Genomic DNA, 13,876 nt, shown 5'->3' on the forward strand with positions numbered 1-13,876 from the left:
AGTCTCTGGCAGAAAAAGGCAGTCTGTATGTGTTCATTTACACCAGCTTGGGGTCTGTTTCCTAAATACCACGTGCACCTTATTGATATTAGCGGTCATCTGCCCTTGAGAGCTGTGGGACTTGGCCCAGCCAGGAAATAGCCCTTGCCAAAGCAAATCCCAGAAATCTTAAGTGGATTTACAGCAGGCCAGAGAGCCCATGGAGATAAACAAGGCAGTGCAGCCACCTGTGGTCTGCAATAAATAACCTAAAATCAGTCACAGGTGTGTTCTTCTGCCAGTCTGCATGTCCCCTAGCTCTCCCCTCCTAGATCAAGGAACACAGCTGTCTGAGTGCATGTACAGCTTTCTACACCCCTCAGGCCACTATCTGGGGGTCTAAGGTGCTCTGAAGCCCCCCTCCACCTCCAGATCCAGCACAGAATCTGTCCCTGTGCAGGAGATGTGACAGCATCCCAGCACAAGAGATTATTATGCTGAATGCATATTACTCATTTCAGAGGGGCTCTGAGTTGATTTGTGGCTTAGGCTTTTGGGGAGGAACTGGAGGAAAAATGGGATAAAGGATAACAACAGCTCCCTGCTTTCCTTGAAGCCGTGTGGCTGCACTCACTCCTGTAGCCATGGGGTGGAAAAAAACAGGCATATGAGCTGTGCCCCTGGGAAAGCACTTTGAATATGATCCTGGCTCACAAGGAAAGCACTTTGCAAGATCACATGTATTATTTATTACTCCTTTTGTAACTCCTTTTGTCAGGCACACACTCCTTTGAGGGTGAAGCAGAGTTTCTTTGCAAAGGGATGCTGTGTGGGGTGGTGGCATGGGATGGGGCAGGCAGCTGGGGAGGGCAAGGCTGTGTGAAGACATGGGCTGTCTGGGGGACAGAGACTTATGGTGCCCAAAAGTGGCATTTGCTGTAAGGGAAGAAGTAAAACTAGATTATTAATTGTTAGATGGAATAAAATGGGAGAATATCTGTGTTGTTGTGGCACCCATTACCTGTCCACATCAGTGCTTTTTTTCTTTTCTTATACAATAAAACAGAGAGGGAAATGAAAGGGAGACAAGAAGAAAATCCGCAAAATGAAGGAGACAAAAACGCTGTTTTTTCTATTGACAAAAAAGCTCTTCATGTTTCTTAGGCCAGTTTTGTTGCAGATCCTTGATCCACTGAAGGAAAAGCTATACTTAAAAAAAGAAATAATAATAATACAAAAATCAGTTCTTGTTGCAGCATGTGCACCATCAACCCTTTAACTGATTGTGAGAGACCATTTGAACAGATTAAATGAAAACCAATGGATCACAACCTTCTGAACTCAAAATATTCCCATCCTTCTGAATAAGTGACCAACCTGGCATGGAGAAGTGCCTCACCAAGGCCAGGCAGGAATGCAGCAGCAGGATTTGACTCTATTTGCTGAAATAGTAATTAGGTTTCCTTCTCACTGCTTCCATTCCAACAGAGGCCTCATCGTACTGAGAAGCAACTGCAGCTATGTCCTGGAGCCACTTCCTGACAACCCAGACCAGCACCGGATCTACAGGCTGGATGACCTGAGGATGCCAGCAGGAGCCTGTGGCCACCAGGACTCCATGGCCACAGCCAGGAGTTGGCTTGGGGACTTCACAGCTGGAATGAAATTCCCCAACCACAGGGTGAGGAGGGCTTTGAGCGGCTCCCAGCTCACTGCTGTAACTCAGTCACGTCCTGGGGACCCTGTGTGTGATGGGGTAGGGTGAGTGGCTGGTGAAAAGTAGCCTGTAAGTATGTTTTATAAGAGTTTCTTGGGGAATGTTGGGGAAATAACTTGTATTGCTGCTGCAGGTGAGGCGGGAAACTCTGCAGGCTACGAAGTATGTGGAGCTGCTGCTTGTGGCTGACTATGCAGAGGTAAGGAAGGGAGTCCTGTGCCCATCAATTCTGTCCCCTCTGCTGCCTCCATCGGCCAGCCTTGACCAGCACAGAGATACAGGGTGTGACAGGGATGAAGGAGTGGGGTTGGGACAGTTCTTGTCTCTCAGGGTACCAGTGATCCAGAGCAGAAAGATCCCACATCTCTGTGGACATTTGGGAAATCCTTCACAATCCCTCATTGAGGATAGGAGGGATGGCCTTCAGCCCAGGGTCACCTGGGAGTTTCCAGGAGAGATGTGCATCTATATTTCATCTCTAGGGAAGATAACTAAGATTATCTTCTGCTTTGAGATCTTGGCATGTATATAAAAAAATAATGATGTTTTCAGGGCTCCAGATGATGGAATAGGGCTGGAAGAGGCCCAGTGAATTCAGCAATCCCTCCCCATCTCCTGAGTGGATTGCATGGCAGATGTACTTACCGACAGTACAGACCTCACAAAGGAACATCAGTCATTTAATCTCCAGCACAGACTGGACTCAGGCTGATCCCATTCATAATTTACAGCTTGAAGCTCCAGTAGCGAAAGCCTTGTAGTGCTCTGTGCTATAATTTATTCTGAACAAAAACGGAGACAAAATCTGTTTTGATCTCCTCTATTAGGCAGCAGGATGATAGGGAGACTGAGAGAACCATGTTACACCCAGAAACTGCCATATGTTGTTCACCATTTCACAGTGTAGCTATACTTCACTGCTTCCCTTGCTAGGAGAAAAGTCCCAGCTTTTCAGTCTGTTTAATAGAAACCTAAATACTTTGCAACTTAAAATCCTTGAATCAAAACGCTTTTTGCAAAATTAACTCATTATCAGGTGGTTTAATAGGCAAATTTGTTCTTTTTGGCTGTTACCATATATTGTACCTGACAAATTTCCTGTTACTTGCGTTTGGATTGCTCTGCTAAGTTCCAACAACCCCTGGAAAAATATCCCTGCAGTGGGATGCCAGGGGTGAATTCTGAATATACATCTGCAGGTGGGCTTACAGTTAACTGTACAGCAAAGAAAGACTTTTGAGCATCAGCTGGTAGTTACCCTCTTATTCCCACACGCTGAAAGACTTTTCAGCACTTTCTAGTTGTCATTGTACCACCTGACATGTTTGTTTTGTTCAGGTTCAGAAGCATCATTTCAACATTGAAGCAACAAGGCTTAAATTAGTGGAGGCTGCTAATTACGTGGATAAGGTGAGATTTGGTATGCATGAACTTGGGGAAATCAAAGCCCATATTGTGCATCATGAGAATTAACTGTGAGGGGGAATGCTGTCTTCTTGGGAGAGAGAATAATGCTTGGGCAGCACTCCCCAGTGACTCAGGGAGAGATCATTTTTCAAGTAATTCTCTTGTTGGACACTGGGGGTGGGGTGAGGAGATCTCCACTCCTTACCTTGGGATCAGTGTGAGCATCTCTGTATTTTAATGCATCTCTATATTAACTGTGTTATCTAAATACAGGAGTTAAGGTGCCTTCTTTCTCTTCAGCTCTCTTTGAATTGTAGAAAGCCTCACAAGCAGAGCAGGAAGGAGCCTTCAGAGCTCATTCTTGCAGTGATACCGGGTGCTGTTGAAGTAAACATCACAGCTTTTCAGATCTGCTCCCTTCAATTCCATCCTCCTCCCCCTTCCTACCCTGCCCAGGAAGACTTGTCCTATTTGTACTTGACGTGGGCAGCAGATTATTTCCTTCCATTTTTCAGGGATTTTGACATATCTCAAGATGAACACGATGTCGGTCTCCAGTCTTTGTGTTTTTCTAGATTATATCTCTGTCATTCATTAAAAAATGAATGTTCAGCATCTCTAGTCCAGTTTAGTTTAGTGGGTGGTGCACTTTTCTCTTTGCAGAGCCATGGTGCTAAGTTACGATGCATTTCCAGAGAGGACATCATCCCTTGACGTGTGTTTCTCTAGTAGCATTTATCAGTGCTTACACACAAGGTCTAAAATGCAATAAAATAAATCAGTAGTGCTCATTTTGTTTTTTTCTTTTCCCTCCTATACCTACCAGTTTTACAGGTCCCTGAATATCCGGATTGCCTTGGTGGGGCTGGAGATCTGGAGTAATGGGAACAAATGTGATTGCACTGAGAATCCTTACTCCACCCTGAAGTCCTTCCTGGCCTGGAGCAGCAAGGAGCGGGTGTACAGAAAGCATGATAATGCTCAACTAATCACGTAAGTTTATTTCACCTGAAATAAGCTGCTTCTGAAAGTGTGTTGAGTGGGTGGGAAATCAATACTTGAGGTTATTTACTTTTTTCTAAGATTCAGAATGGAAAATTTTTACAGTGGCCGTTCAACTAGCATTAAGCATTGGCACCCAGAGCAATTTCAAGAAAATCTGAACCATAAACAAGATCTGTAAGCACTTTGTAGAAGGCATCCATCCCTACTTCACCCTGCTGAGATGCAGGGAATACAATGGTAGGAGCTGGCTGGGGATCTTGCCTCACCCTGCTGATCTCATTGCAGCCAGCAGTAGCTATGGCCAGCAATGCAAATGCCATTAGAAGAAAAGTCTGCAGCAACTCTCAGCCCTCCCTGCCTCTTTCAGAAAATAATGTTGAGTCAAGCAGCAGGCTTAAGGTAAACTAGATATTCCCAACCAATACCAAACTAAGAATCCAGAAATGCTATTTTCTGTACCTACTGCAAAGTTCAACAGAGGATACTTTCTTCCACTAAACAATTACAAGAAAAAAAAAAGATTGGCTAATTGCTCCATAAAGCAAAGTATCAGTCCATGAAAATTAGGTCTTAAGGCTTTGTAGCTCTATTGTAATGTTCTGTGCTTGAAGGTGGTACTACAAAAAATATATTCAACTGACATGTACATTGTACAAAGCTTGGGGCTGCAGGATGCTTTTTTTTCTCTGCCTTGCCTTCAAGTGCCTCAGTGCCATTTTGTGGTCTTTCTGGGTTGATTTTAGGGGTGTGCCCTTCCAAGGTACCACAATAGGTTTGGCTCCTGTGATGTCCATGTGCTCAGACTTCCAATCAGGAGGAGTAAACATGGTAAGTTATTGCTAATGCCTGATGTGACATTTCTTGTCAGCAGTGAATACAAACAGTAGATGCCTCCTAAAGTCCAGGAAGAAAATATTTCCTCTGAAGGCCTCTTGCTTGCCTACTTATAGTCAGCAATACCTTCAGTAGATGTTTTCCATATGTAACAGTGAGAAGTGCCACTCACCTCATTGATCCAGAGGTGCATGGAAAGGCACAGGTGACATGCTGACCTGCCTCTTTGATCTTGCACAGGACCACTCTGATAATGCCATTGGTGTTGCTGCTACTATTGCCCATGAGATGGGCCACAATTTTGGCATGAATCATGACTCATCTGGCTGCTGTACCACCCGTGCAGAGGAAGGAGGCTGCATCATGGCTTCTGCCACTGGGTGAGTCCCATGGCCTTGCTGGGAGATGCAGAGTTTGGAGGGGCTAAAAATTCAGAGTAAAGTGGATCTGTTGCTGGGTGTGTTTATATGTATATAGAGTATAGTATGTTTATAGAGATAATACTGCTGAGCAAATGCTGGTTCATGAGTCAGTTGTAATTTGCAAAATTACCACTGAATTTATTCCTCTATGAGGTTGGGCTTAAGTATTGGAACAGCATGTGGAGCTCTAAGCTGTTATAGAGGTAAATTTTCCTATCTTCTGTCCTAAGAGATGGTCTCAGGGCCTCTCTAATCCCTTATCTCTGAGTTTGTGCTTCCCACTGTGTCCTACCAAATGATTTATCACCCCAAAGCACATTCAGTACACTTACACACATCCTTCTCCACAACCTGAGCCAGCAAGCACAGAGAAATGAGTGGTGACCAGAATATGTTGGGGTGTGTCACCATGGTGTTTCATTTATGTGTTGCATAGAAAATACAAAGATAGTCGACAGGGTTTTTAAAGCATCTCCCAGGAAAGATAATTTTGTCTTTTATAACACGATGAAGAAAAGAAATACAATTCCTTCAGGAGAGAAATGTTCTTATTAAAAGGCACAGTGACAGCGTCATACTTCTAACTCAGGAGACACAAAACCAGATCCATTGCTTGTTGTCATCAGCATAGGGCTTGGTTTTAGTGAGACATGGAAAGCCATTGAAAGGGAAGGAATAGATCTTCTTTGGAGAAAAGGGAAGTGGGTCATTTTGGAAACCCACAGGAATTGCAGAGCTCATTCTGGATGAGGAACCACAACAGCTTCTGTATTTCAGTCACGTAAAAATGCTAGCCAAAGCCATTCACTTAAAGCCATGTTGCTTATTTCCCCAAGCCTTCCTCTTTGGCAGTTTAAAACAAAACTGTCTCAAAAAGCTTCTTTTATGTGAGCTGTTTCCTCCAAATATGGAAAAATGTTCAGATGAACATTAAAACACACTGGCATACAGGAGCTATCCAGTGCAGCACGTGTGCATACATGCATGGTATTGAATAGAGTGCACAGATTCAAGCATAGTTGCAAAGAAAATTCATAATCCATGCAAGAGAACATATTCAAGTCCTTTGCAATGAGCAGTGAAAACAAAAAAGGAAACATTATTTCCAGCAGCTAAATTCACAAGCAGTTGTTCATGGTCCAAGTGCTGATTCCTAAACTTTTTAGAGCAAAGGTGAGTCATAGTGTCAGTGCTGAGCAGGTAAGGACTGCTGTCCTTGTCAGCAAGGACAAGGAGAAGTCTAACTCAACACACTTTTTTTTTCCCCAGGAAGGTTGGTTTTTAAAGGCCATTCCATTACTAGACTGTCTTGCAGTGCAATCTCACCTCATTTCCAAATGAAAACCAAGTGGATCTCAATTTGAACAGGCACACAAAACCGCCATCCACTTCTATACAGTTTCATAGATTTAAGAGGAGTGGTGTTCTCTGGCACTGTTAGGACTGGTATGCAATCACTTTTAGTGCTCTGAACCATTGTCTGGATCTGTGGTGATGTTTTTCTGCACTGTGTTCATATTCAGGCACCCATTCCCCAGGGTGTTCAACCAGTGCAACAGGAGAGAGCTGGAAAAGTATCTGCACTCAGGTGGAGGGATGTGCCTTTCCAACATGCCAGATACCAAGAGAATGTATGGAGGGAGGAAATGTGGAAATGGCTACTTGGAAGAAGGGGAGGAGTGTGACTGTGGAGAAGTGGAGGTAACAGTTGTTCTCATTGAGCTGTTTGGCTTTTAGTTGAGACAATGATTTTATTATATACTTTGCAATATACTTTTGCAATATATATATATATAATATACTTGCAATATACTTTATTATATACTTTGCAAATACAATTGTGTGATATGTAAACAGCTTTTGTTTGTGTTGGAGATGAGCTTTTCTGCCCTGTATGTAAATGTATATGCAATATAAATCAAGACAGTAAAGTATTGTATCTAACTAAATTTATATTGCACAGCATAATGTATCCTGGAACTCAGGGGTGGTACAATCTGTGATAAAACAGAGGTGATGGAAAATTCGTTTAAAATAAAAAACAACAACAACAAAGATCTTACACATCACATTTTCATGCATGTAGGTAAAGTGCACTTCACCTACAGCTTCATTCTCTGTAAGGATGGGGCTTCTCTCTTCTCATAGAATTGCAGCTTGCTCTCCATATCCATACTTTGACTAGTAAGTCAAAGGGGAGTTGAAACCAGCAGCCCAGATTCAGCAGAGGTAATGATCTTAGCCTTTAGTACCAATCCATCCAGCAGACAACATTAATATGCAGTACTATAATTCAGCAAATGCTGAGTTTCAAGAAAGAATGCGGAAGAAAGGCTGATCTTCTGAATATTATTTATGTTGTGTGAGAACAGATTAGTGTCACCAACACACTTTGATGCTCTGATGAATTCTTGTCCTGAACTTGCCTTGTAAACAAACCATGCTGCATCCTGCTTTTTTCCAGGAATGCAATAATCCCTGCTGCAACGCCAACAACTGCTCCCTGAAGCTGGGTGCTCAGTGTGCCCACGGCAGCTGCTGTCACGAGTGCAAGGTGGGCTTGTTGAATTTTCCTAAAATCTTTGCATGTATTTGCACAGTGGTGTGTGTAGATCTGGTCTGTAGTCCCAAGGCTGTAACTGTGCAGGACAGGGCACACATAGGGGATCGTACAGTGTATCGTATCCATATCACTGCAGTTTGTGAAAAACAGTTTCTGATTTAGGAGCCAAAGACCTTAAGGTTTGACCTCAGATTCTCTAGAATGAACATAGGCAAATATTTCTCTTCAGTTTATTTAATGATTGCATATCTATTGCGTGCTTTTAGTGACCTGACCTATCCTAAGCAGGTGAAAAAAAATTTTCCAGGAATCCATTTGGACTCTCACTCCTTTCACAAGAGACTTAAATAAACCTCTTAGATGTAATTGTGTACATCTTTCCATCTGTGTGCATGGTAAACTCATAGCAGCTGGAGACAGAAGTTGCTGGAAAGAGGAAAATGTCTCCGGCAGTGATGACAGACACTGAAACACACTTCCCAAACAGGGAAGATTTTTAGAGTAGATCACACAAACATGTCAGAAATGGTTTAGGTGAATCAGATTCTACCCCTGTGTAGAGAGAGGTGGGTCAACGTTGAGATCTGACAGCCTCATTTTCTCTGCATGCTCTCATCCTTACCTGGGAAGGGATATGGTCACTAATTTAACTGTACACAGCTCACTCAGTTAATGAAGTCAGAGTTATTTGGATCACTGCAGACCTCAAAAAACCTAACACAAGGTGGATGAAGGGATGAATACAGTGGGATTTTTTATCTACAAAGAGACATTGTGCAGACATGAAATCATCAATAAGCCAAGTCATAATTCCATTTTTTTTCCCTTTGTATCATTTTAGCTGATGTCTCCAGGAACCCTCTGCAGGGAAAAATCAGGACTATGTGACCTCCCAGAGTACTGCACTGGGCAGTCACCGTTCTGCCCCTCCAACTCCTACCAAATTGATGGGACTTCCTGCGAAGGAGGAAAGGCATACTGCTATAATGGCATGTGTCTCACATACAAAGACCAGTGCTTGCAGCTGTGGGGGCCAGGTAAGGACACGACTTGCAGTGTATTGTATTGTTCTTGGAACATACAATATTATACAATATCCTGCTGTTATTCACTCTATGTATGGCAATAGTACCTTACATATTCTCAGTGACAAAGCCTGAGAAGCTTTTTCTCCTGCCTTACTCACTTGGAGGAGGAAGCACAAATTTCCCATGCTCAAACCATGTCAGATAAATGACAAGGGAGTGGTTGGCACAGGGTGAGGTGGCTGCCAGGTCCCGCAGGAATCAGCCACATGAGTCTGTCTCATGCAGGAGCATGGCCAGCACCAGACACCTGCTTTGAGAAAGTCAATGCTGCTGGAGATGTCTACGGGAACTGTGGGAAGGACGTCTACGGCAACTACAGGAAGTGTGAGAAAAGGTAGAAAGCATGGCAGTTGGGAGTTGCTGTCTGGAGAAGATGTTTTTATAAGTTACAGAATTATGGGCCAGTAGACTAAAATGAGCCATGCTTTGGTTTCCATCCCTCTCTCACACCTGGGAAACCAGCTGTTTCCTAGTAGGATGGACTGGAAGCATTAACTTGAACATTTTTCCCTACCTTTTGCATTTAAAAAAAGCTAGCTGATACTTTTTCAAGACACAGGGAAGTGGGATTTTTGATTGTTTAAGCTGAAATGTAGCTTTCTAACATGCTCTGTGATTTTGCTGAGGCTGGCCTACCTCCAGAGACAGTGGGTTGATACTATCAGCACCCATCAAACAATAGTGCTTGAGCTGGCTTTTGGAAGGTGCTTGCTCTTCTGCCATTGAGCAATGCCTCACACACTGATGCTTTAATTCACATGCAAAGCATAAGCCTGCAAAACATTCGTCTAACCAGAAATAATCACTTAGCCTTTCCTTTGAAATCAGAGATGCTAAATGTGGGAAGATCCAGTGCCAGAGCTCTGCTTCCAAACCTGTGCTGCCCAATGCTGTGCCCATAGACACAACTATCACCCTGCCGAGGACGAAGGTGAGGTGCCGAGGGACCCACGTGTACAGATTTGAGAATGAAGAAAAGGAGATGCTGGACCCTGCCTTGGTGTTGACAGGAACAAAATGTGGCAGCCATCATGTAGGTACAGTTCCTGCTTGTAATGGTTTGGGGCATTTCACGGTATCACCTTCCCATGTGGAAAATGCTTTGTGATTATTAAGGCGCTCATTTTTTTATTGTCTAATGTCTTTCCAGGGGATTTTTATGTTTGTCGGAAATTAATTTCTTAGGAGTTTCTGAGTAGTGGAAGAATATACACCAAAGATCAGACCTTAAGGCTTTCCTAGATGAAGCCTGAGGCCAAAGCAAAACCTAGGGGTTGCTAGTTGGCTGAAATTGTTTTAGAAGTGAGACACACAATTAGAAATCAAGATATTCAACAGCTTCACAGATTTGTGACACAGATGTCACCAAACTACTGGCTTCTGAGCTCCTATACCTCTCTCTGATATATGTTAGCTGAGTTATAGGGTAGTGGTTAAAAGTTTTCTTAGGCAGTCATTTGGTGTGTAACTTGATGAGCTTATATTGAGTTTTGGGATTTTTTCTCTGCAGGTTTGCTTTGAGGGACGCTGTCAGAACACATCCATCATCTTTGAGTCTGAAAGCTGTAGTAAGAAGTGCAACGGCAATGGGGTAGGTGCCTCCTTTTTGTCTCTGTTCCAGCCTGAGGCAGGATGGGCTGCCATTCATCCGTGGATGGTGGTTTGGCTCAGTTCTGAAACCATCCCTAGGTTTGATCTGGCCTTCTGCTCCTTAGTTATTAGTTTGCACCTACATTTCATGACTGCATTTTCTGGTCTAATCTTCAGGTCCAGTTTAGATTTAATTAAAAAAAAAAATAGAAAAAAATAAATCAGGCTTAGGGAAAAGCATAGTAAGAAGTCTTATTTGGAACAGTTTATTCCAAACTTTGCTCTGCTGTTCCCCCAGAGAATGGAAAGAAAAGGCTGATGAGAAAATTTTAGAGCTTTTGCTGGTGTTTCTAGCACAAAACATCATCACCTCTCCATCCCATTGGTCCATTTAGGCAAGGAAGTGGTAATGTATGCACACATACAGTAGTGTGTGACTTGAGTGGCTCAGGAAGCCCCAGGATGTGCCTGACAAAGAGCAGGACTCACCCCACTGTCACTCCCAGTCTGCTCCCTTTTATATGGTCCTCAAGGTTACAGGAAGCAAATAGTAGTTGTTGCACAGAATCAATTTAAACATTGCACTGAGTCTCTGAGTATTCCTGCTCCAGGTCTGCAATAACAACAAGAACTGCCACTGCAACCCGGGATGGGCCCCCCCATTTTGCAACAAGCGTGGTGGGGGAGGAAGCTTGGACAGTGGACCTTCATCACAAGAAGGTGAGTGGGACTAACACTGTGGTGGCAATTCAGAAAGATTTGAGATAGACTGGGAACAGAGGATTTCTCAATTTACTGTATGTTCTTGCCTTTCAGGCTCTTCAGCAGGAATGATAGCTCTGGCCATCCTGGCTTCCATTCTTCTTCTCATTGGAATCATGCTTTTGTTCTACTATCTGAAGTGCTGGAACAAATTTGTCATTTCTTCTCTGAAGAAGGCTCCACAGATCGGGTAAATAGCCAGTGGTGTGCCTTATCTGCTTTTACCCACCCACAGAGTAGAAATCACAGTGGTTGTGAAGAATATAACTGTTACTTTGATGTAGTGTGAAGAAAAAGGAAAAAACACATCCAGTACATAACTTTTTTTGCTTTGTCTCATTTTCAGTGACGCCTCTGGAAATGGCCATGCAAACCCTGCCTTCAAATTGAGAACCCCCCAACAGCAGAGGAAGGTAGGGGCAATGTCACTTCTAGCTCCCCAGGAGAGTTGCAGCTGACTTGCAGAGTGGGATGTGGTTCCCTCTCACACTTGAGGGGTAGTTTTTCCAAAGGACAAGGAAATCAAACACACATGCACCACAGCTGAAAGTCAGTGGAAGCTGAGTGTAGCATGTATTTCCAACCATTTCCCACAGGGAGAGAGGTGGGACCCAGCCAGCCCTGTGGCTGCATGTCTGTCCTGATGGATCTTCTCCTGTCACATCCCCTCTTTCCAAACTTGCAGAAATTGCAAGCTGTGGAGTGATTTGCAAGCTAATGCCTCTGGTACTCTATTCTCTTGATTCCTCTTTCTGCTTCACAATTCAAAGTTGTCCCAGTACATGTAATCAGCACCTACTGGACATATATAACTGTTGCAGTCAGTATTTCCTGCTATGTGGCTCAAAGGTCTTGTGCAGACCCTCAAAAGCATAGCAGAGAGTGAAGGGGTTGTTTGAAGCAGGCATAACCTAATTCCTGGAATTTGTGGGTCTTCTGCACAGGTGACTGCCTTCCCTGAAATCCCATCAAAACCTCCTCCCCAACCAGCTCCTTGCCTCCAAATTAACATGCAGCAGCAGTCTGCCTTCACCAGCTACAGCTATGGTACAGGAAGTCCCGCAGGACCCGTGCATCCAGCACTGGCAAAGGATGTGCCCCGGCGGACACCCCCAAGCAGGCCAGCACCTCCAGCTCCCAGATCCCCCCCCTCTCAGGTATGAAGCTGTGTTGCTGTTCGGCAGATGTGGTTTGGTTGGAGGCTTGGTCTGAGTGAAGTGTTTTTAAGCAGATGGTGTTGGTGGGATATGGTTATCAGCAGTTCTTCTAGCTTTGTCATGGAGCCAGCAATGATTGCACTGGATGCTTAGCATGCACAATTGCTTGTTGTTCATTTCTCTTTCTGACCAACACCTGGAGTCAGGTATTCTGAATCATAAAGTAGTACTTGCCTCACCAAGGTCAGGAAGCAAAGAGCTGTGCAGGTTTTTCATTAGGATAGCATAGCATATTTCTGTTTACCATTTGCATGCATTTTATTGCCTGGAAAGAAGCCCTGTGGAGATGAACAAACAGTATTAACTCTGAGGCTCAGTATCAAGTACAGGCTCTCTATTCCTTCAGATAATCCTCAGGGTATATTGCATTTGGCCACTGCCTTGAGAACCTTGTGCAAATAGATGATATTTCTTCATTTCAAATCAGCATAAACTGGTATTTAAACTATTCACAATTATTTATGTCATTTTTGGGGGGGTGTGGGGGGTCAGTATCAGCAACAAATTTTGTTTCACACAAAAGACATAGAACAAATTTAGTTTTTTTTCAAATTTTTTATTTTCATGGAGCAAAAATGGGATCATTAGTATGTTGCATAGGAAACAAAAGGCTTAACCCAAACTGATCCTGTCTTATGTGAGCATCCCAGCCACAAGGTTACATTGAAGTTTTTAAGGCAATAGGGTATTGGTTTACTTCTCTTGCTGGAAGTTTTATTCTAAAATTAATAAAGATTCCACATTATTGTGGGAAAAGCTGCAAATCACTCAGACTGACTTAAACCCATTTTACCAAAAAGTTTCCCTCCTAGCTTTATTAGGTTAGAGAAGGGCCTCAGCTACAGGGAAAGCAGGAGGCTGGCTCCCAGGCAGCCTCTCTAAAGGATATAGAAGAAAATGAAGCCAAAATTATTTTAGTGAATGAGATTTGTTTCTAGCTCCATTGTTCCTATGAGCAGCCAGCACTTCAAGAGGAAAGAAAACTAAAACAAAAGCAGGAAGCTGACTTTAATCAATAAGGAATAGATATCCTTCCCAGCTGCTTGTTGACAAGTTCCTCACAGTCTCCATTGTGTTCCTTCTCCAAAGCACCCAGTCTCTTGATATCAGAACTACGCGATGGGACACTTGTCCTAGGGTTTTGAAAAGCAACCTTGTCATTTTTGGGTTGGAGAAGAGCCACGAGATCCAGAAGATAGAGAGGAAGTCATTAATTTCACTGTTAGCTAGTGTCAGTGTCCTTCCTAGACATTTACAGTATCTACCAGACTTGCTCACTTACCATTCCTACA

General features: G+C 43.4%; 1 protein-coding gene across 1 annotated transcript in view; it reads left to right on the forward strand.

Moving 5' to 3' along the window:
* Positions 1 to 13,876, forward strand: part of ADAM19 (ADAM metallopeptidase domain 19) — a 30,721-nt gene that overhangs the window by 13,009 nt on the left and 3,836 nt on the right. Inside the window, exons 6-21 of the mRNA XM_031598209.2 lie at positions 1,468 to 1,660; positions 1,830 to 1,895; positions 3,035 to 3,106; positions 3,930 to 4,096; positions 4,852 to 4,936; positions 5,183 to 5,322; positions 6,888 to 7,065; positions 7,829 to 7,918; positions 8,769 to 8,964; positions 9,241 to 9,349; positions 9,844 to 10,048; positions 10,526 to 10,606; positions 11,217 to 11,325; positions 11,422 to 11,557; positions 11,714 to 11,780; positions 12,312 to 12,524. Of these exons, the coding sequence (XP_031454069.2) occupies positions 1,468 to 1,660; positions 1,830 to 1,895; positions 3,035 to 3,106; positions 3,930 to 4,096; positions 4,852 to 4,936; positions 5,183 to 5,322; positions 6,888 to 7,065; positions 7,829 to 7,918; positions 8,769 to 8,964; positions 9,241 to 9,349; positions 9,844 to 10,048; positions 10,526 to 10,606; positions 11,217 to 11,325; positions 11,422 to 11,557; positions 11,714 to 11,780; positions 12,312 to 12,524 (2,107 nt within the window). The remainder of the gene's footprint in view (positions 1 to 1,467; positions 1,661 to 1,829; positions 1,896 to 3,034; positions 3,107 to 3,929; positions 4,097 to 4,851; positions 4,937 to 5,182; positions 5,323 to 6,887; positions 7,066 to 7,828; positions 7,919 to 8,768; positions 8,965 to 9,240; positions 9,350 to 9,843; positions 10,049 to 10,525; positions 10,607 to 11,216; positions 11,326 to 11,421; positions 11,558 to 11,713; positions 11,781 to 12,311; positions 12,525 to 13,876) is intronic.

The sequence above is a fragment of the Phasianus colchicus genome, chromosome 15 (assembly GCF_987193195.1).
Source record: "Phasianus colchicus chromosome 15, bPhaCol1.hap1.1, whole genome shotgun sequence".
In the NCBI taxonomy this organism is placed as follows: domain Eukaryota; kingdom Metazoa; phylum Chordata; class Aves; order Galliformes; family Phasianidae; genus Phasianus; species Phasianus colchicus.